Source organism: Stegostoma tigrinum, chromosome 10 (assembly GCF_030684315.1).
Source record: "Stegostoma tigrinum isolate sSteTig4 chromosome 10, sSteTig4.hap1, whole genome shotgun sequence".
Lineage (NCBI taxonomy): Eukaryota > Metazoa > Chordata > Chondrichthyes > Orectolobiformes > Stegostomatidae > Stegostoma > Stegostoma tigrinum.
This window is the reverse complement of record NC_081363.1, coordinates 82,248,770-82,272,605: the sequence shown is the minus strand read 5'-3', so window position 1 is coordinate 82,272,605 and position 23,836 is coordinate 82,248,770. Positions and strand designations below refer to the sequence as shown.

Here is a 23,836-nt window from a genome sequence, read left to right as displayed (position 1 = left end):
CTCTTTTCTCACCTATCTTTGTATCTATGTTGTGTCAATCACCTGTCTAAACCTCTCAGCCAATGACCACAAACAGGTACTCATGATGCCAGGTTAACTGCTGTCCCTTTACCCTCCTGCATTTGAAAATTGGTTTTCATTCTTTCAAAGAACAAAATCCTTTTAGTTTACAAACTGCCTTCGATATGGTAGTATAGTAGGTGGCCAATAAATTGTTTGGTCACGTTTACAGAAGGCTGGTTACTACTGCAACACAGTTAAAATGTCTCATGCTACACAGAAAATACTAAATTGGAATGCTAAAACAATCCAGTTTTAAAGGGGACCCCAATTTCCAACAGATAGTGATTTATAAAGGTTAACAGAAAATGTTTGCAGAACCTATTTGCAGATCAAGTACTGAATGAAAGTTGGAAAATTAAACCTGTGAAAAGTGTATTTATAAAGTACATCACAATTATGGGTCAGTGGTCAGCACTGCTGCTTCACAGCAGGGGACCCAGGTTTGATTCCAGCCTTGGGTGACTCTGTCGATTTTACACATTCTCCCTGTTTCTGTGTGGGTCTCCTCCCACAGTCCAAAGATGTGCAGGTTAAGTGAATTGGCCATGCTAAATTGCCCATAGTGTTCAGGGATATGCGGATTAGTGAATTAGCCATGGGAAATGTATGGTTACAAGGATAAGGTGGGGGAGGTGGGATGCTTTTTGGAGGGTCGGTGTGGATTCGCCGAGTGTTCTCTTTGGAGACTGCAGGAAATCTATGAATAATTGTTTAATTGTTGAAATCTTTTAGAACGTTGAGAAAGAAAATTAGAATAGTAACAAGAAAAGTTTACATATGAAGCATTAGTGACCTGGATTGAGAAGACAATACATGAAGATAAAAACAAAGAACAACCATGGATTGCAGTTTGCCCTACGACTGCCAGAGAGACAGATACGACCCAGAAGAAGTCAAACTGGCAGAAGATTCAATGAATATATCACAAACAAATAGTCTGGATAGTTGAATACAAGAACTTACTGCTGATGGAATGTAAGCTGTAAGCTATCACTGTTTCCAGCATGCAAACAATAGGAATGGAATTCATTATTTATGAGTTTGCTATATCTTCAGTATGCTGCATATAAGATCAAATTTCCATCACAGGGAACACTGGCTTGTCTACAGAATCTGTTACAAGGAAAGAGCACAAATAGAGGTACTGGGAGATGCTAAAATAAGTTATTAATGCGAAGTTGTATTGGCATTACTGTGTCACAAAAGCTAAACTATATTAGATCTCTTAGCCACACTGGGTTGAAGCATGATGATGTGAGGACACTTGAAAGGATACAGAGGAGATTTACCAGTCTAGTTCAATTATTCCACGGCAAATTTCAGCTACAAGGTTAGACTGGGGAAGCTCGGCTGTTTCTCCATTGAGCAAAGAAGTTGAAGGGAAATTTGCTAGAGGTGTCATGATTATGACAAATTTCAATAAGTTGGACAAAGTAAAGCTGTTCTCATTAGTTAATGGTGCAAAAAGTTGTGACACAGATTGAAGGTTTTGGGCCAAAACATGCAATGGTAATATGAGGTTTAACTCTTTTTTTAGGAGTCATAATGACCTGGACAAGACATGACACAAAAGTTAGATAACAAGGTGTAGAACTGGATGAACACAGCAGGCCAAGCAGCATCAGAGGAGCAGGAAGGCTGACGTTTCAGGCCTTTCAGAAAAATGAAGAAGTGTCTAGGCCCGAAACGTCACCCTTCCTGCTCCTCTGATGCTGCTTAGCCTGCTGTGTTCATCCAGCTCTACACCTTGTTATCTCAGATTCTCCAACGTCTGCAATTTTTACTATCTCTACAGCACAAAAATGTTTTTGTTTAATATTGAGGCTTCTTCTTGAGATTTTCCTGAGAACTACATTTTGTATTATGGGGGGCTACATTTTGATTTTCAAGGGTTCTTTTTCCATTATCAGATTATTCTAATTTATCAGGTAATGCAGTTATGTGTTACCAACACCCCTGTATTTATGTTGATTATATGGGATATTTTCATTCGCATCAAAACAGAGTCGGAAGAATTCATCTTTACCTTCGATAATTTCCAACCCTCCATTAAATCCAAAGCCACAACATACACTTCCTGAGACAGTGTTAAAATTTGACATGTTAACACGTAAAATAACAAAAGATCATCTTCTGACATCACACACACACAAGAAGCCTTTCACAGGCTGATGAGGCCACAGCTAATGGATATTTATTGCAGATGCATAAGGCTGCGAGATTTTAACCAAGCAGTTATTATCCATTTTACTGCATCTCAAATCTCAATCTCAGATTTAAATTAGTTATCGATAATATTTATTAAAATAGCATATATTATATTGTTCCCCATTTAATAGCTTCTGACAACATCCAACCTTAAGTTGGAGATTCTGCATTCTCTTGCGAAAAATTCATTACCTCAATGATTTCACATTTACCTACCTCCTGGTCAGCTGTGTATTTCTTTGTTGTCAGGTTATAATTTTCTCCCTTGCTCACAGCTTCCCAACTACTAAGCACCCCTTACAACCTCCAACCTTCCTTAGCAGCCCTCTGAAACCTGCCTCAATCCTCATGCCTTGAAGTCACCCTCTCTCCCACTTCATGCAGGCTCCCAATCTCCCAATTCTTGAGGTCTCTCCCTATTGCTCACCTTTTAACCTTCACTTCTCTCTCAACTGGACATGCAGCCCACTTTTCTCCCTCACACCACTTGTAGCTTTTTTCTCAGCCTGCCGCTGTCCTTGCAGCCTCTTTCCCCCCCATGAATCAATTTCAGTCTGATCACCAACACCCACACAATAGCAGTTTCAATAAACCCCTCAACTCTTCTAAATCAGACACACTCTTCACCTCCAGATGTGGCAGATGGTACTCCAGACAGAGCTCTCCAACAAAAGATTTTCCAGCCATGGCCACCCAACGAAAAGGCCTATCGATTGCAGCTTCTGCAGAAGAACACAGATATTGTCAATTGATTAGTTGGCAATTCAGAATATCCAGGCAAGGATATCTAGCTTGTTTAGTAGCTCTTCTGGGAAAAGGATGACTGCAATATCAAAACCTGCATCGATTCAGTGGCTGTGCTTGTGGCATATGTTGCATTAGTGGGAGTGACCCTGTATAGACTCACACTTACCTGTATTAAACTCCATCTGCTAGTTCTCTGCCCATATTTGCAACTAATCTATACCCTGCTGAATCCTTTGACGACCTTCTACATTATCCACAGCATCACCGATCTTCCTCAGTTCTGAGGAAGGGTCACCAGACCCGAAACGTTAACTGAGTTTTTCCACACAGATGCTGCCAGACCTGCTGACCTTTTCCAGCAACTTTGTTTTTGTCCACCAATCTTTGTATCGTCTGCAAACTTACTAACCCACCCATCTACATTTTCATCCAAGTCACCTATATACATCACAAACAGCAGAGGTCCCAGTACAGATCCCTGCAGAACACTGCTAGTCACAGACCTCCAGCCCGAAACATATCAATGTGCAGGTTGTGCAGCAAGTATAAAACAGTGATTTCCTTTATAATATTTGCTTTTGGATCTTGAATCAAGATTTTGCTTAAACATCAGATGAGACAGCACCAATCTATGCAATGACAGACTGATATCTGGTTATCCAATGGAAGAAGCCATCAATAGAGCATAAAGCATAGAACTGTAGAGCACAGGACCCTTTGGCCTATAATGTCGTGCTAAACATGACGCCAAATGACTCTAATCCCTTCTGCCTGCCCTTGGTTCATATCCCTCCATTCCTTGCATATATAAATATATATGTGCTTATATAAAAGTCCCTTAAATGCTCTTATCATATCCACCTTCACCACCATCCCTGGCAGTGCATTCCAGGCTCTCTCCATTCCCTGTGTAAAAAAAATTTGCCCGTCATGTCTCCTTTGAAATTTTCCCCATAACCTTACATACATGCCCCTGGTATTAGACATTAGGAAAAAGATCCTAACCATCAACCCTATATGTGCATCTCATAATTTTATAAATTTCTATCAAGTCTCCCATCAGACCCCGCAACTCAAGAGAAAACAACCTGAGTTATTCTAGCCTTTCCCCATAGCTCATACCCTCTAATCTAGGTAGCATCCTGGTAAACTTCTTTTGCACCCTCTCCAAAGCCTCCATATCCTTCCTATAATGTGGTGATCAGAACTGAACACAATACTCTAAGTGTGGCGTAATCAAAGTCTTACAAAGCTGCAACATGACATCCTGACTCTTGTACTCAGTCCCCCAGCCAATAAAGGCAAGCATGTCATACATCTCCTTCACCACCCTATCTACTTCCTGGCCACTTTCAGGGAGCTATGGGCTCGAACACTAAGATCCTTCTGTACATCAATGCTGTTCAGAGTCCTGCCATTAACTGTACACATTTTCTTAATATTTGATCTCCCAAAATGCAGCACCTCACACTTACCTGGATTAAGCTCCATCTGCTATTTCTCTGCCCATATTTGCAACTAATCTATACCCTGCTGAATCCTTTGACGACCTTCTACATTATCCACAGCATCACTGATCTTCCTCAGTTCTAAGGAAGGGTCACCAGACCCGAAACATTAACTGAGTTTTTCCACACAGATGCTGCCAGACCTGCTGACCTTTTCCAGCAACTTTGTTTTTGTCCACCGATCTTTGTATCGTCTGCAAACTTACTAACCCACCCATCTACATTTTCATCCAAGTCACCTATATACATCACAAACAGCAGAGGTCCCAGTACAGATCCCTGCAGAACACTGCTAGTCACAGACCTCCAGCCTGAAAAAGACCCTTCCACCACTATCTTTTGTCTTCTACAGGCAGCCTAATTCTGAATCTACATAGCCAAGTCACCGTGGCTCCCATGCATTTTAATCTTCTGGATGAGCCTTGTCGAGAGTCTTACTAAAATATACGTAGACAACATCCACTGGTCTACCCTCATTGATCACCTTCGTCACCTCCTTGAAAAAGTCAATGAAGTTAGTAAGACCTGACCTGCCCTCCATCAATGACAATCATAGAATCAGATCATTGTTACGGTACGGACAATACAGGCTCCCGTATTATTACTGGCTCACTGAGGAATTTGATTTAATGCTGATCTCCTGCCTTTTCCCCTGTAATCTTCTACATCATTTCTAGTTAAATAAGGATTTAATGGCTTCTTGAATGGCTCACTTGAGGCCTCCACCTCACTTCCAGAGAATATATTCCAGAACTTTAATGATTCACTGTATGAAAAAGTGAATTTTTCAACTTCTGGTTCTCATTCCTCTGATGAGATGTCCAGATCACTCGTAATTTTGATGAATCAGATTGCTGATCTATATTAGAACATAGAACATAGAATCCCTACAGTGTGAAAACAGACCCTTTGGCCAACAAGTCCACACCAACCCTTGGGGCATCCCACCCAGACCTATCCCCCTATAACCCACACACCCCTAAACACTACGGGCAATTTAGCATGGCCGATCCACCTAGCCTGCACATCTTTGGACTGTGGGAGGAAACTGGAGCACCCGGAGGAAACCCAGGCAGACACAGGGAGAATGTGCAAACTCCACACAGACAGTCGCCTGAGGCTGGAATCGAACCCGGGTCCCTGGCGCTGTGAGGCTGCAGTGCTAACCAATGAGCCACCATGCCACCCCCATTAGCATGGCCAATCTGCCTAACCTGCACATCTTCGGACTGTGAGAGGAACCAGCACAGAAATGATATTGAGGCACTGAAAAGGGAGCTTAGAATATTTATTAAAAATGATAAATGTAAGAATCTATAATCATCAAGAAGAAGCCAAGTCTCTCTTCTTTGGAAATAAAAATGCCAAGGTCTTTAAAATTATGAAAGGTTTTGATCAGACAAAGTCTTTCCAATTCTAAAGGAAGAGTTAAAAGTGGAAGTCATCAAAATAAGATGGTCACCAATGAATCAAATATGGCATTTTACCAAAAGGCACTTCCAATGTGTAACTTGTCACCAAAAGGAATATTTGATATGAGTAATATATCTATTTAAGACAGAACTAGATAATCATATGAGGAAGAAGAGAATTGAGGGTTATTTTTATAGACTTAGATGAGGAAGGATGAGAGGTTTGAATGGAGTAGAAACATCAGAATAAACCGTTTGGATAGAATCGTCATGGTCCTCCATATTTGATGAAATGCTTTGTGGTTATTTGCCCTATTCACTTAGATACTAGACTTTCTGTTTCTCTCACTGCTCATTATTAGCTTGAAAAAAAAAGATTTGCTACAGTGGTGACGTAACACACTATCTCCAGGAGGTTCAGTCAGCTGAATGATATGGTCACGCTTCCAAGATTGAATATTGCTGGGTTAGAAAGCCATAAGTGGTCATGGATAGGCACCACCTAACTGTAGAGTCATACCTGGGACAGGGTCAGATGATAATGTTGCCACTTAGACATTTACCAGATCTCTGTATGTAGTCTACCCATACAACAATAGAGCTGGCACAGATCCCTGAACACAGTTGTTAGCAGATAAGTTGCCCATTCTAAATGCGCCTGCACATGAAAATACACAGAACAGCTTGGTGCTTAAATACTTCTGTTGCTGAGGCAGTACATACTTAGAAATAAGTGTAGAGTTAAATGTTGTTAACAATGGGATACAGTGAAGCAAATGGTAGACTTGTTTGATTATTAAAATCAGGATGGATTAAAGTTGTATACATAGAGAGCATTATTTCATGTTTTGACAGTACTTACCATTCAGTGACAAGAATGAAGATGGACAAGATTCAAAGCACTCTGAATGAAAGGATACCTGACGAGGGCAAGGAAATAAAGTGCAAGGTGCTATTTAGACAATCAAACGTAATTCCAAGTTAGGAAATTTCTGGTATAAGAGCTTGATTCATGCAGTTAATGAAAATTCTTTCCTGTAGCTTTTTGGTGCTTTTATTCCACCTTCTGGAGGTCCATGATATGTTGCTTGCCTACTTTGCCTGTTGCTTATAATGTCCCTTTGTAAGCCTGATCTTCAGCACGTAGCTACAAACGTTGAAATTGTAACTGATCTATAATGCAAAGTGTCCCAAGATCTGATCAGGCACCCAAAAAACAGCTTCCATGGACCAATTGGGTGCACAGAGACAACAACAGTAAATGCTTGTAACTTTTTATATCTTCCTTCAGCTGGCCACCCAAGGTAGTAACATTAAACATCACCAGCCTATATAGGATATCCTTGATTGCTCAGCAGCTACTCTGAAATGACTTTGTGTGCCAGAATGATGCTACTTTATGAGTAGAAAGTGGGAGGAATGCTGCAGCACAATACTTACCATATAAAATGTTCATAAACCCAAGAAAACTAAAAGAAAATGGCCAAAATTGCTTGAAAATTGTGAAACTCATTAAATTAATTTTGTTCAATATATAGATCAGCCCCCAGTAGAAATTCAGGTTTTCATCCACTATTTTAGCTTAGATATGCCATTGTCCTAAACAGCAATGGAAGGAAGGGGGCAGGGGAATGCTGGGAGGGTGGAAAAGGGTATCAATGCCAGTTGTCCCAAATGATAGACATTTCCACAGGGGAATTTTGGAGCAGCACCCAGTAGTCACAAGAAGACTGCAATGAGCCTGACAGGCTTAAAATTTCAGAAATTCCATGGCTATCTGAGTGATTTTATTGACTCTTTGCTGAAATATAAACCTGCTTTAGTAGGATCTTGTTGCAGCCATCAATTCACAAACCAGAAATGCAGGTGTTGCATCAGGTGGTGGTGGTCTGGTGCAATGGTTTTCCATCTCAATTTTCCCTATTGCCCAATTTCTATCCCCCAAAACTATGAACATTCTGAAAACATGTGTTTATAATGTGTTAGTACTGATGGGAATATGCAGAAGTGATGAAGGAACTTGGTGAAACGGGCCCAAGAACGAGTATTAAAAGCAGATGCTTGATTTAGTTCTAAAATTCAGAGAACAATGATGCAACATCAAGCCAGCAACTGCAAAGTCTGTAAACAACAAAAATAAAAGCTTCATTGGCTGAAATCCAGACTAAGAATGTGATTCTAAGAAAACAGAGTCTTTTGCTTTGAAAGACAGCCCAGTGGTGATGCTTAAATGGCACGTGTCATGAATTGTGGGAAATGACAGGAAATTAGCTTGTGGTTGCAGCACAGGCAGCAGTGCCAGTGGGTCAGAAAGTAATGATCTAGACATACGACCAGCTGGAAATTTTGGCTTTCTCTGCACTCAGTGCATTTTAGAAGAAATATTCAGTACAGCTGGAGATTGTGATAAAGTGATACAGTTCATCAACTTGAGGTAGGGCATCCATCAAAAATTTTATCCAATGGGTGCCCTGTTTATAGTGAATTTATGCCAAACTTAGAAATGTAAATTTTAAGGGAGAAAGTGTTTCGTGATACATTTTCACAACTGATGCATTTATGGTAGCAAACTCCAGGTGATTCCATGTCTGATTCAAATAGCTATAATTTGGGAATTGTACTAAACAGTTTGATCTCTCAAAAGTCTCACAGAAACTCGAAGCTTTTTTCAACTACCTTGACTTTGCAAAGTATCTATTACCTACAGTTGATGATCATGAAATCATACACCAGAACCTAATGTACTGGAAATAGCCTTCTTGAAAGTTTCACATATGTAGACACAACAGATTTCAGACGCCTTTCCAAACAATATTCATCAAATTAGATCAGTGAACGGTTGGATCAGATCATGGTGTTGAGTGAATTACAAGCTAACTTTCACTTTCCAAAGACCAGTGGGAAGGAATGAAACATTGCGAGAGCTCTTTTTACTTAAACATATTTGCAATGATGTATTCCTTACCAAAATAAAGCTAAGACATAGGCCGTTATTCACCAAATTCACCAAAGATCCTCAGACAGCATATACCAAACATACAACCACTTCCACCTAGAAGGACAAGAGCAGCAGATATATGGGAACACCACCACCTCCAAGTTCCCCTCCAAGTCACTCACCATCCTGACTTGGAAATTATATTGCTGTTCCTTCACTGTCGCTAGGTCAAAATCCTGGGATTCCTTCCCTAATAGCATTGTGGGTCAACCCACAACTGGAGGACCGCAGTGGTTCAAGAAGGCAGGTCACCACCACCACCATCTCAAGGACAACTAGGAATGGGCTAGAAATGCTGGCCAGCCAGCAACGACCACCTCCCAGAAATGAATAGAAAAAAAATTATAGGTGATTCATAACATAAATTGGTAGAAACGACTCCAACAAAGGAGTCTGTCGTGTTAAAAGAACGCAATGTTTTGTTAATTTCAAAAGTATAATCAGGCATATTGACAGTTCGAGTATTGCTGCTGTGATCACTACCTACACATTCCGAGCCTTCAGCATTTCAACAACTTGCATTAAATAGTCCATTAAAATAAAGCACTGAAAGATACATCACAGGGCATTTCATATCAATAAACTGAGCTCCATGAGGTTAAAAATAAGGGACCTGGTAAATGATATAGATTTTCAGAAGTGCTTCACACAAAGATCGGAAGATAGATGAAGATTTAAGGCGGGGGGGGGGGGACTTTAAATTTTAGGATCTTTGCAATTGAAAGCATAATGGCAGGTGTTGGAGTAATAGATGTCACAGGGCACTGTAGATTTAGAAGAAGTTACAGAGTTAGAGTGGTTGGATCATGAAGAGATTTGAAAACAATGACAAGAATTTAAAACTAAGCTATTGTTATCTGTTATCTATCTAGACTTCCAGAAGGCCTTTGATAAGGTGCCTCATGGGAGGCTGCTGAGTAAGGTAGGGGCCCATGGTGTTTGAGGTGAGCTACTGGCTTGGATTGAGGATTGGCTGTCTGACAGAAGGCAGAGAGTTAGGATAAAAGGCTCTTTTTCTGAATGGCAACCGGTGATAAGTGGTGTCCCACAGGGTTCAGCGTTGGGGCCGCAGCTGTTCACTTTATATATTAATGATCTGGATTAAGGGACTGGGGGCATTCTGGCGAAGTTTGCCGATGGTACGAAGATAGGTGGACAGGCAAGTAGTACTGAGGAGGTGGGGAGGCTGCAGAAAGATTTAGACAGTTTAGGAGAGTGGTCCAGGAAATAGCTGATGAAATTCAACGTGAGCAAATGCAAGGTTTTGCACTTCGGAAAAAAGAATACAGGCATGGACTATTTTCTAAGTGGTGAGAAAATTCATACTGCAGAAGTACAAAGGGACCTGGGAGTGTTGGTCCAGGATTCTCTAAAAGTTAACTTGCAGGTAGAGTCCGTGATTAAGAAAGCGAATGTAATGTTGTCGTTTATATTAGAAGCCAAATCAGCCTGTTTACAATATTGGAGTCCTATTTAACCTCAAGACGGTCTTCTGAATGCATACCCATTTCATCATTAAAGCACTCGTGTAACATTGTCGAACTTCACCCCTGCTTCAGCTCATCTGATACTCAAACTTTAATCCATGCCTTTATTAGCAGTAATCCTAAATATCCCAGTATCTGTCCTGGCCAACCTCTCTAGTTAGGCCCCATTTAGAATATTGTGTCCAATTTTGGGCCCCACACCTCAGGAAGGACATACTGGCGCTGGAGCGTGTCCAGCAGAGATTTACACGGATGATCCCTGGAATGCTAGGTTTAACGTACGATGAACGGCTAAGGATCCTGGGATTGTATTCATTAGAGTTTAGAAGGTTGAGGGGAGATCTAATAGAAACTTACGTGATAATGTATGTCTTAAAAAGGGGGGATGCTGGGAAGTTGTTTCCGTTAGGCGGGGACAGTAGGACCCGTGGGCACAGCCTTAGAATTAGAGGGGGTAAATTTAAAATGAAAATGAGGAGACATTTCTTCAGCCAGAAAGAGAGTGGTGGGCCTGTGAAATTCATGGCCATGGAGTGCAGTGGAGACCGGGATGTTAAATGCCTTCAAGGCAGAGATCCTTAAGTTCTTGACCTCACAAGGAATCAAGGGCTGCGGGGAGTGTGCAGGTAAGTGGAATTGAAATGGCCATCAGCCATGATTTAAATGGCAGAGTGGACTCAATGGGCTGAATGGCCTTACTTCCACTCTGATGACCCTCTGATGAAGGGTCTAGGCCTGAAACGTCAGCTTTTGTGCTCCTGAGATGCTGCTGGGCCTGCTGTGTTCATCCAGCCTCACATTTCATTATCTTACTTTCACTCCCATGTCTTATGATCTTATGGCTTAACAATGCAAATAATATCAGCAAGAACAGAGTGATGGTATTTGAGGCTTGATTTGAGTTTGAATATGGGGAGCAGTTTTGAATAAGTTTAAAACAGAGTGTAAATTGAGAGGTTGGCCAGGACGGATACTGGGATATTTAGGATTACTGCTAATAAAGGCATGGATTAAAGTTTGAGTATCAGATGAGCTGAAGCAGGGGTGAAGTTGGCCAATGTTACACGAGTGCTTTAATGATGAAATGGATATGCATTCAGAAGACCATCTTGAGGTCAAATAGGACTCCAATATTGTAAACAGGCTGATTTGGCTTCTAATAGTTGCAACAGGGTGTTGAAGTCAACGGCTGAGGAACAGAACTGAAAATTCAGTTCCGAGGAAGGGTCAGCAGACCTGAAACATTAACTCTGTTTTTTCCTTCACAGATGCTGCCAGATCTGCTGAGCTTTTCCAGCAACTTTGCTTTTGTTGCTGAATTTGCAGTGGGCTTGGAGGACAATGACTTTGGTCTTTCCAATATTTAATTGAAAGATATTTCTGCTCCTGTAGTATAGGTTGTCAGACAAGTTTGCTTATAATGGCTGACAAGAGACAGTGGAGGGATTGAGAAAGATATTGGTGACAAGGGTGCCATCTGTGCACATCCAAAGCTTAATGTTTTTAGGTTATGTTGTTGAGGAGCAGTAAACAGATGAGAAATAGGAAGGGCAAGAAGACAGTAGGAAGAGAAGACACTGCAGGTGTTTCTGTGACAAGGACAAGGTGGATACACATGAAAACAGGGTGGGTGCATTCCCACCTGCATGGATTATGATGATGGGGCACTGGATGAGATTGGTGTGAGGGCATAAGGAGAGGGAGCAGGCAATAAACATAACTGCATATTGAGCACAGGGGAAAGAGGTATATCTCTACAGGAACGTTGGACTGTTGGGCTACAGACGGAGGGTGACTGAAAGAAGCAGTTGAATGGATGGTCTCAATCTTAGTGACAGAGGGGGCATGGAATTGTTACACTTGTAGGAAGTGAGGGTGGAGAAAGAAGGGAAGGGGAGTTTGTACTAAAGCTAAAGGGCTAGGATTAATCTTTAGATTCCAGAACGATCCTGAAATAGTGAGAAGTTTTAGCAAACCAGCTGAGCAGCTGATTACGGCTTACACGGTCCAATCAGAACCAGCAGTGAGTCATTGAGCCAATTGCTTACTATTAGTGTTCAAGTGTACATCTTATGAAAAAGACAGACTTATGCTAAAGTGAATGTAAGTGAATTGAAAGTCTATTTTTTTGGGGTTGGCACAAAATAGAGTTATTAGGGCAAACAGATATGGATGAGAGGTAATTTAAAGTGATCAGAGTGGCTTTATCTTTATTGACACAGTGGCACTAATAGCTCATGTGAGTTAGCAAATTGAGCAGGTGCCCATAAGAATTCGTAGGTGAGTTTAAATGAAGAGAATGATTAAAGGAGGACAGATGCAGTGAACACAGAAACTGCAGTGTATTGAACACACTGGACTTAGGAGCAGTGGGTCTTTGAGCCTGCCCTACCATTCAATAAGACAATGGCTGATACAGTCATAGTCACAACTCTGTTTTTGCATCCACCCCATTGACTCCCTTGCCTATCAAAATATATCCAACTCAGCCTTAAATAAATTCAATGACCAGTTTCTACTGTTTTCTGGTGGAGAAGATCAAGCAATCCCAGCAAAAGCAAAAGCAAAAATTCTCATCTGACTTAAAAGGGAGACATTTTAACCTCAAACTAAGTCCCTAACTCTAGTCTTCCCATCAGGGAAACAACATCTTGGTATCCAGCCCATCACATTCCTTTAGGATTAGGTTAAAGCGCCGCAGAGGCAGAAAAGATATCCGGAACCTATGCTGAAGCACCGGCAGTTCCGGCGGGAGGAGCAAGGTCAGCGGACCTCTTTTATTCCGTAGCACAAAAGGTGGTCCGCTCGCAACAAGGGTTCGGGCAGAGGGGCAAATGATACGAGGGCGTGGAAGTGAAACACGGGGAAAGCAAAGATAAGGACAGACACCGCCAGTCATAACAACAACAATAATAATAATAAAAACGAAACTGCATTATTGGCGCATTGAAGGAGCCCTTTAGGCGCCGAGAAAGCGAGCGATGAAGCAAATCCCGCGGTTGATAATTGTTGCCCAGCCGGCGCGAGGCGGACCGTTAGGGATTTAAACAGGGGGAAGGTTTCCCCTCCGGCTCGTGGTGGGGTGGGGTAAACGGCGTCAAGAGACTAAATCCTGGTGCAAAGTTGGTATTCTGCTACCTCGGGGAGGCAGACCCGACCCTGCTGGTAACGCCAGAAACCAAACCCCTTCCTCCCTTCCCCTCAAAGTAATGTCACGTTCGTGAATGTACCAGTTGCCACTGCTATGTGATGCAGGGTGAGCCCAAAAAGGGATCGAAACAAGGATAATGAGCGGGGATCTTATATGCGGGTCCCGGGCGAGCCTGGGTCTGGGTCTGGGGGCAGCGACTGGCCTCGGTCTGTTGTATCTAGCCTACAGTAAGGGATGGGGGAGGAGGACCTGTCGGGGCAAACACGAGACACTTGCCTTCAGCAGTGTGAAACCCAGCAAGCCAATCGTGTCGAACCAGGCAGGTGAGTAATAAAGCTGGGTGGATTATTGTAGTGTGACTTACTTTATGCAATGAGATATTTAACGCACCAGAACATCCTTTACAAACACTTGCCTATGTTACTCAGGTCATGCTGTTTACTGTTTAACCCATACCATTGTAACCCTTCGTCTTTTGACCTCTTTCCTGGTATCATATTCTGCTATGAGAGTGGTGAATCCATTGCAATGCTCCACAAGTTCCCCTCTTCCACTAAATGATGATATGTCAGACCTTGATCACAATGTAAGTACTGTGATCACGCAATTCAGCTCCTAACTCCCTAAAGCCTAGGACAGTTATACCATACACAAGGCACATGTAAGGAGTGTGTTGGAATACTGTGCACTCACTTAGATGAATACAGCTCCAACGACATTCAAGAAGCTTGGCACCATCTAGAACAATGCAGGAAACAAATAATGTCATTGCTGTCTGCGTCAGGACTCCAAAGATGTTCTGCATCCATGTCTCGGTGGTGTTTCTGTGTGTAGTTTAAATAACCAGCAGGCAGAGATAGGCTGTTTGGAACCTTCAGCTGAATTCTTTAACATGGCATGGAGTTGATCTGCCGTGCAGATTTGTGTTGAATGCTATGAAGTATCCTAGATGGTTATACCAACTTGTCTAGAACTACTAACCACAGGTCTATGATCAAGATTGGAATTAAGGAAGGTCATTTACTTACATAAAATTTATTTAAAAACAAACTCGTAGAACAGTCAACACCTCCAATGACTATCCACTGTGTAAGCCATTTGGACTTGAATACTGTTGTAAAAGTTACAATGAATTCAAAAGCCCCTTATCTATGGATAAATATTTTAAACTCCTAAGTACTATTATCATCAACTGTCTAAACTCAGATCATAAAACTTACAATAGTGTTTTGTTTAATATTTTTAAAATCCATGAAATTCCTTTGGAATCTTAAAGTAATTTTTAAAAATGCTTAACTTTTTAATAAACAAAACTTGCTGCAATACTGCAAGGTTGATGGAGCTCAAGATGCAGTTCATCAGATGTGGCTTTGCTTTTTCTGCACCTTCCAACTGTGTCTTGTAGCACGCATCATCCTCCGACACTTCCGCCATTTACAATCCGACCCCACCACCCAAGACATTTTTCCATCCCCACCCCTGTCTGCTTTCCGGAGAGACCACTCTCTCCGTGACTCCCTTGTTCGCTCCACACTGCCCTCCAACCCCACCACACCCGGCACCTTCCCCTGCAACCGCAGGAAATGCTACACTTGTCCACACACCTCCTCCCTCACTCCTATCTCAGGCCCCAAGATGACATTCCACATTAAGCAGAGGTTCACCTGCACATCTGCCAATGTGGTATACTGCATCCACTGTACCCGGTGCGGCCTCCTCTACATTGGGGAAACCAAGCGGAGGCTTGGGGACCGCTTTGCAGAACACCTCCGCTCAGTTCGCAACAAACAACTGCACCTCCCAGTCGCAAACCATTTCCACTCCCCCTCCCATTCTCTAGATGACATGTCCATCATGGGCCTCCTGCAGTGCCACAATGATGCCACCCGAAGGTTGCAGGAACAGCAACTCATATTCCGCCTGGGAACCCTGCAGCCATATGGTATCAATGTGGACTTCACCAGTTTCAAAATCTCCCCTTCCCCTACTGCATCCCTAAACCAGCCCAGTTCGTCCCCTCCCCCCACTGCACCACACAACCAGCTCAGCTCTTCCACCCCCCCCCCCCCCCACCCACTGCATCCCAAAACCAGTCCAACCTGTCTCTGCCTCCCTAACCGGTTCTTCCTCTCACCCATCCCTTCCTCCCACCCCAAGCTGCACCCCCATCTACCTACTAACCTCATCCCACCTCCTTGACCTGTCTGTCTTCCTTGGACTGACCTATCCCCTCCCTACCTCCCCACCTATACTCTCTCCACCTATCTTCTTTACTCTCCATCTTCGGTCCACCTCCCCCTCTCTCCCTATTTATTCCAGTTCCCTCTCCCCATCCCCCTCTCTGATGAAGGGTCTAGGCCCGAAACGTCAGCTTTTGTGCTCCTGAGATGCTGCTTGGCCTGCTGTGTTCATCCAGCCTCACATTTTATTATCTTGTAGCACTGTGGTTGCTTGCATTCAGCGTCCAGGATAGTATGTCTAAAGCTTCATTGCAAAAAAGGCTGCAGTTCAAGTTGCAGTTTGCAGCAGATGTCTCATGTACTGATTGGAATATCTGGTCCAAAAGTACATTTAACCTGTATTCGAACGTTTAATTTGCTTTTATTTAGCATCAAAGGAAAGTAAAACACAGTCGGCAGAGGACACTAGTAGCATTGCAGAATTGAAGAAACAGCAGCTAGAGATATGGGAGCAATTAGATGTTATCCTTCAATGTGTGAAAGAGCTGAAGGGGGAAGTGATCGAACTTCGGGAGTGTCTGATTGGAATGACAGATCAGATTGTTGGTGATGTCAGGTAAACTCTCTTATGCATTTCTTTGTAAAAAATTGATGTACCCAAACTGTATAACAAATAATCGTGTGCAGTGATAATAGCTAAGTTTTGTCAAGTGAGTTATAATAATGAGAACGGGTTATTCTTATGTTTCTTTTTAGGCACTCAGCTCAATTACACAGTTTCAATTCAAGTTTGTAACATTGATTTTTCGGTGTTACTTAGTACTATCATACTTTGCTACATTTATGTGAATTTTTCATTTGTTTAGCTATTCTGAGTAATTACCCTAAATTTAATGGCATTTTGTTTAAACAAGTGTCTTTCTAAAAATATTGCAGCTTGTGAGTGAATTAATTGGCTTTTAACAAAAGCTAAACTCTTTAAAATTTAGTTCCCTTCTTCTGAACAAAATGTCACAAAGGTACTTTAGAGGAGCACCTCCTTAAAATGAAGTACACTATCAGGCAAGTTAGGTGAGAGGATCTAAGGCTTGGTCAAAGAGACAGGTTTAAAGGAATGTCTTAAGTGAGGATGGCAATATAATTCCCTCCCTACACCTCTTTACAGAGCTTCAGTCGCAGGCAACTGAAGGCATGGCCAAAATGGTGGAGCAAATCTAATTGGAAATATACAGAAGGCCAGAAGCAAATCTAAACATCTGCCATAGGTATAATGAAGCAACGGTCTGCCTGAAACCAAATTTAAGGCTACTGCTAGAGGCAGAAGGCATAGGTGAGGTAATAGAGGTGGTGTTTTGCACCAGTATTTACCAAGGAAGGTGACTTTTTTCCAGGCTTATGATAATTGAAAAGATGGTCGGATACAGATTGGGAGCAACAACACATGCTGCGTGGTACAGTTTAAAAGGAGGTGTTGGTGCACAAATTTTTCGAAGGTGACAGGATAATAATGCAAATACTAAGCATGTGGGAGGCATATGAATTTTTCAGGCAGATGGGCTTTGCACTTGTGCTGCTTCATTCTGTTAGTGGTTGAAGAAAAAACAGCTGCTTGCACATCAGGCTCCATTGCTGTAAAAGCTGTATTTGAAAATCTAAATACTAGACTTGGGTGGGTTATTTTCATAAATATGAAACATTCTCACTGATTAGATTTTAATTTGCTTCAAGTTCCTAACATCACTAGTATTTGAATCATTTAGTCCAGCATTCTGAAAAACAAATGGGATATAGATGCATCATTGGATGGATAATTTTAAACCAAGCCAACACTTCCTTTGCTTTCCTAACCTTTCGATAGCTATCTCAAGGTGGAAGGATTCTTTTGGCTACTGGTTTGTACAGCTGTTGTTTTACAATTGATTCCAGATTCAGCCTCCCATGAGTTTTAGTCTGGACATTGGATCAGATTGTGAAAGTTAAGAGGTTAGGCACTTTGGAATCTGCCTGGAAGGAGTAGAGAAAAAAGTATGCCAAACAGGGCTCTGGTCTCATGTCAAGGTATTGCTCTTATTTCTTGTCAAATAAAGATGTCCAAATTATAAATCCAAACGCACAGAATTAGGTTAAGTGGGTGTCAGAATGCTGAGATCAGCCGTTTCTGTAAACAATTTTTCAGGATTGTTTCTTCAACCAATTCAGGTATAATACCAACACGGCTCCCACTGACAATCACCTAGCTACGTATGTACGATTTGAAAATTTTGTGTACTGAAAATTGGAGTTTAATCAAACTTTTTAAAAATAAATCATGTTTTACATTTCTGTAAACTTTGTTCAAATTAAAAGAAATGGTTCGTGAGTGAAAGCTTAATATTTGCATTAATTTGAATGTCAAAATAGTTTTTCAGTCCATTGATGTTCTCTAAAATTGACCAATTTTGAACAACCATGTACTCCTCAACCAAGTTTGAAAGGTGGTGTGTCTAGTATCCAGTTTGTTTGAGTGTTGTATAAGAAGTTGTTTACTGAAAGAAGCCCATGTACTTGACACTTTGTGCATGATGCGGTACTTGTGGGGCATCTAAGTTGTCAGTACTTCTCAGAACAAACCTGTTTCAGTGCAGAGCATATTTAAAACTCTCATGACCCATTAGTACTTTCAGGCATTTAGTACACTTGAAATGGCTTCATTTTTCCTCTTCACCTCAACTCTTGCCCTAACCGTATTGTAGGCACGACAGAGACTGACAACGTGTAGTATAGAAAAATTGGGAGCAGGGTTTGGCTCTAAAACCTCTCAAATGCTTTGATAATTTCAGAGTATCCAAGAATACTTTTTTTTAAATAAAGTTTGACACAAACAGACTTTAATCTTTTTGGATATCTCTCTTCTGAAATCTTTATTCAAATAATGTAGAATTCTTGTTTAACTAACTTTTTTGAACCTAGTTGTTATAACTTAAAAGAAGAAATCCTGAAGCTTCAAGAAATCAGTTTTATAAAATGAAGTTTACACTACAGAATTTTTTGACCTCATTCAAGAGGTTGAGAGCTAATACTAACTTATTTTTATTACGTTAGTATAGAAAACATTGGCTCCATTTAGACCACTCATTTACCTATATGCTAAATGTAAAGGTAAAAGAAAAATGAAAGCACTAAGTTCATCTTTGCTTCACAAAGGTCTCGTTTAGAGCATGGCGAAAAATCAGGAAGAAAGAAGAGAATAGGATTTAATAGAGAAAGAAGTAACTCTGCTGAATCAAACTCTATCTATTTCACGTCCAGCGCTGGGAATAAGAGCAGTGCTGAAACAGAGAGTGAAGGAGGGTAAGTATAAAAGTCTGCACTGAATAGTGATCTAAAATAACAACACCATGGTTTTGCATGTTTTGTCTGTTTTAAAGTAGTGAGAAATGAAAAAACATTGCCTGACAATTACGTATTGGACACTCCTACAGCATCATAAATTTGAAAGTTTCTGCTTTCATTGTAGACCTGGAATCATACAGCAAAGCAGAGGCCCATCATGTCTGCGCTGACCTATGTGCTATAATCCCATTTTGCAGCACTTGCCCCATAGTCTTGAATGTTTGAACGTAGAGCAACGTTTGATTTGTAGTTCTCTCCCACTATCAACAACCTCGGGCCAACTGTTGAATACGAACTCAACTCAAAATATGGTAGTTACAAGAGCAGGTCAGAGGCTTGGATCTCTGTAGTGAGTAACTCCACCTGATTTCCCAAATCCTGTTCACCATCTACAAAACACAAGTCAGGAATGTGATGGAATACTCCCCACTTGCCCGGATGAGTGCATCTCCACAACACTCTTAAAAAGCTTGACAGTATCCAAGACAAAGCAGCCAACTTGATTGGTAACATATCCACAATGCCATTAGGGAGGAAATTTGACCCACCAACACTGAAACAGCAATGTATACTATTGACAAGATGCACAGCAGAGAACTGCTAAATATCCTTAGGTAGTACATTCCAAACTCTCAACCACTTCCATCTAAAGATACGAGGGCAGCAGATACATGTGAATACCACCGCCTGCAAGTTCTCCTCCAAGTTAGTCACCATCCTGACTTGGAAATATGTTGCCAGCCCTTCGGTGTTGCTGGATCAAAAATCCTGAAACTCGCCACCCCCACCAGCAGGTCTACCTACAACACAGTGGTTCAAGAAGGCAGATCAACACCACCTTCCCAAGGACAACTAGGGACAGGTAATAAATATTGGCCTAGCCAATGATATCTATGTCCCATTAGTAAATATTAAAAGAAAACCTGGTTGACTGCATTCGCTGCACATATTTGCAATCTATTTTGGCAAGACCAAGTACAGGCTGGATGACTGTTCTGTGAAATGCCTCAATTCTGTCCCTGAGAATGACCCTGATCTCCCAATTGCTTGCCAGTTTAATAAACCACCTTGCTTTGAGGCAAACTTTGCAGCAGGCCCACCAGGACAGAAATGTTCCAACAAAGCTTCTTTAGAAATGTATAGCTGTATAGTGTTCCGGTTAATGAATCACAAGTGGGTCTGCAGGTGAGGCAAGTAATTAAGAGGGCAAGTGGAATGTAAATTATTACAAGGCCAATGGAGTATAAAAGTAGGGAAGAAAGGTTTTGCCTTTCATGGTGTTTGATGTAAGATCGTTTAACTGTTTCTTTTGAATGCTGCCTGACCTCTGTTTTAGGCATTTTCTGTTTCTGATATTTCAGATTTCCAGCATTTTACTTTTATGTCAACACTGAAGTGTGTCCTAAATGTTACTGGTCACTTAAGTGACAGACAATGATCCATTCATGAGAGAGTTTAACCACCAGCCTTTGATATCCAGCAGGCATTTGCCACTACCATTCATTAACATCCTGAGGAAATGGGTGTTATTCACTGATAAAACACTAAACTAGATCACCCACCTAAATGCTGCGGCAATTACATCAAGTTTGGGTGTGCTGTAACTTGTTTTCTTGATACTCCAAAGCTTGATCAAACATGAGGACTGTGAATGAATACTTTCTACTTGCCTGAACCTCTGCAGTTCCAATAATATTCAAGAAACCCAACACTGTCCTTCATCTTGTCATACCATCTTCCCTATGTATCTGTCCAAATGTCTTTTAAATGTTGCAATTATATGCATCTCTACTGCTTCCTTTGGCAACTCATTCCATATGTGTGCAATTGTTTGTGTGAAAATATTGCCCCTCTGGTCCCTTTTTTAAATCTTTAACCTCTCACCTTAAACTTATGCCCTCTAGATTTGGACTCCCCTATTCTGGGGGAAAAAAGTCTCTGAAGTCACTCCTCCGCCTCTTATGCTCCAGGGAAAAAAGAGTGTCCTAGCCTATCCAACTTCTCCTTATAACTAAAACCCTTCAGTCTCAGTAGCATCCGTTTTAATAACACCCTTCCTATAGCAGAGTGACCAGAATTGTATGCAGTACTCCAAATATGGCCTTACCAATGTGTTGTACATCTGTAATATGGTATCCAACTCCTGTAATCAGTGCTCTGACCAATGAAGTTAAGTGTGCCAAATGTCGTCTTCACAAGTGTTGTCTCCACCACCCTCTCCGCCTGTGATGCCACTTTTTAAAGGAACTGTGCATCTGCACACCTAGGTTTCTCTGTTCGACAACACTTCCCAGAGTCCTACCGTTAACTGTGCAAGCCCTCCCCTTGTTCATCTTATCAAAATGTTTCACATTGATCTAAATTAAATTCTATCTGCCACTCCTTGACCCTTTGGCCCATCTGATCAAGATCCCTTTGTTCTCTTAAATAACCTTCACTATCCACTCTACCATTAATTTTGGTGTCATCTGCAAACTTACTAACCATGCTTCCTGTATTTTCTTCTGAATCATTGATACAAAAGACAAACAACAACAGACCCAGCACTGTTCCCTGTGGGACATTGCTGGCCACAGGCTTCAGTCCAGAAAACAACCTTCCACCACCACCATCTGTCTCCAAATTTGTATCCAATTGGCAAGCAGTGTCCGAATCTCATGCGATGTAGCTCCACTAATTAGTTTACCATGTGGAGCTTTGTCCAGGGCCTTGCTAAAGTCTGTGTAGATAACATCTACCGCCTGCTTTATCTATGGGGAGGAATTGGCCTAGTTGTATTATCGCTGGTCTCTTAATCCAGAGACCTAGAAAACATTCTGGGGACTTTGGTTCGAATCCTGCTACGGCAGATGGTGGAATTTGAATTCAAAAAAAAAATCTGGAATTAAGAATCTAAAGATGACCATGAGTCCATTGTTGATTGTTGGAAAAAGCCCATCTGGTTCACTAACATCTTGTAGTGAAGGAAACTGCCACCCTTACCTGGTCTGGACTACATGTGACTCCAGACTCTCGGCAATGTGACTTGTAACTGCCCTGTGGGCAATTAGGGATGGGTAATAAATGCTGCCAGCCATCCCACCGTCTCATTAGTCAATAAAGGGGAAAAAAAAGATGCTCCAGGTTATGTCCTCAAAAACTCATTCAAGATTGAGACACGATTACCCACATACAAAGCCATGCTGACGATCCCTAATCAGTCCTTGCGTCTCTAAATGCATGCAAATACTGTCCCTCAGAATCCCCTCCAACAACATATCCACCACTCATCTCAGACCCACTAGCTTATAGTTCCCTGGTTTTTTCCTTGCAGCTTTTTCAAATAATGGCATGACAGTAGTCGTCGTTCAGTTTTCCAACACTTTACTCGTGGAAAATGCAAATAACTCTGCTCAGGGCCTCAATTTCTTCCCTAGCTTACCATAATATCCTGGGACACACTTGATCAGGTCTTGGAAGTTTATCCACTTTTATGCATTTAAGACCTCCAGCACCACCTCTTCTCTAACATCAACTCTTCAAGATATCATTACCTATTTTCCAAGTTCCCTAGCTTCCATGTCTTTCACCACAATAAATACTGACGTTTAGGGTCTCACCCATCTCCTGTGGTTCCGCACGTAGATGGCCCAGTTGATCTTTAAGGGGCCCTACTCTCTCTTTCTTTTTTTTTGTTCTTAATGTAGTTGTATAACGTTTTGATTTTCCTTAATCTGCCAAAGATATCTTATTCACCTTTTTCCCCAGCTAATTTCCCTCTTAAGTGCACTCCTCCAGTCTGCACCTGTCTTCTTTTTCTTGACTCGAGCTTCAATATCTGTTGTCATTCAGTGTTCCCTACTTCCAGCCTTGCCCTTCACATCAATAGGAACATGCTGTTCTTAAACTCCTGTTATTTCACTTTTGAAAGCCTCCCACTTGTCAGATGTTCCTTTACTTGAGAACAGCTTTCCCCAATCAACTTTTGAAAGTTCCAGTCGAATACCATCAAAATTAGCCTTGCCCTAATTTAGAACTTTAACTCACGGACGAGGTCTATTCTTTTCCATAATTATTTTAAAACTTATAGAATTATGGTTACTGGTCCCAAAGTGCTCTCCCAATAACACCTGAATCACTTGCCCTGCCTTATTCCCCAAGAGGAGGTTGAATTTTGCCCCTTTTCTAGTTGACCTATCTACGTATTGATTGAGAAAGCTCTTTACAGCTATCTGCAATCTCCCTACATATTAGCTTAACAATTTCCCGCTGACTATTGAGGGGGCACTGTAGTATAATTGCATAAAAGTGATCACTCGCTTCTTATTTCTCAGTTCCACCCAAATGGCTTCTATGAATGATGCCCTAGCAATACTCTATCTTAGTGCTGCCGTAATGTTTTCCCTAATCAAAAACGCCAGTACTTTCCTCTGTTGCTGCCGCCTCTATTCTTCCTGTAATATCTGTACCCTGGAACATTGAGCTGCCTGTTGTGTCCCTCCCTTGGCCATTTTTCTGTTATAGCTATGAAAATCCAATCCAGTGTTCCCATCCATGCCCTGAGGTCATCAGCCTTACCTGTCAGACTTGTTGCATTGAACGAAATGAATTTTAATTCATCAGTCTTCCCTCATTCTCTGTCTTGCTCATGCCTGCCTTGCCTATTTAACTTGCTCTCCTTAACCTCTGTACCAGCCTTAACCTTCTCTCACTACTGCTTTGGATCCCACC

At 41.6% G+C, this 23,836-nt stretch overlaps 2 protein-coding genes across 9 annotated transcripts in view; one reads left to right on the top strand and one right to left on the bottom strand.

Annotated features, from left to right (window-relative positions):
- Positions 1-23,836, bottom strand: part of gchfr (GTP cyclohydrolase I feedback regulator) — a 149,945-nt gene that overhangs the window by 39,866 nt on the left and 86,243 nt on the right. Inside the window, exon 2 of the mRNA XM_059649310.1 lies at positions 2,899-2,993. Within this exon, the coding sequence (XP_059505293.1) occupies positions 2,899-2,958 (60 nt within the window). The 5' untranslated portion in view covers positions 2,959-2,993. The remainder of the gene's footprint in view (positions 1-2,898; positions 2,994-23,836) is intronic.
- The window catches only part of LOC125455417 (regulator of microtubule dynamics protein 3-like), a 224,728-nt gene continuing 214,090 nt past the window's right edge, over positions 13,199-23,836 (top strand). For all 8 annotated transcript variants that reach the window (XM_048537350.2, XM_048537346.2, XM_048537348.2 and 5 more), the window contains exons 1-3: positions 13,199-13,897; positions 16,184-16,370; positions 18,938-19,084. In XM_048537350.2, coding sequence (XP_048393307.1) covers positions 13,711-13,897; positions 16,184-16,370; positions 18,938-19,084 — 521 coding nt within the window. In that variant the 5' untranslated portion in view covers positions 13,199-13,710. The remainder of the gene's footprint in view (positions 13,898-16,183; positions 16,371-18,937; positions 19,085-23,836) is intronic.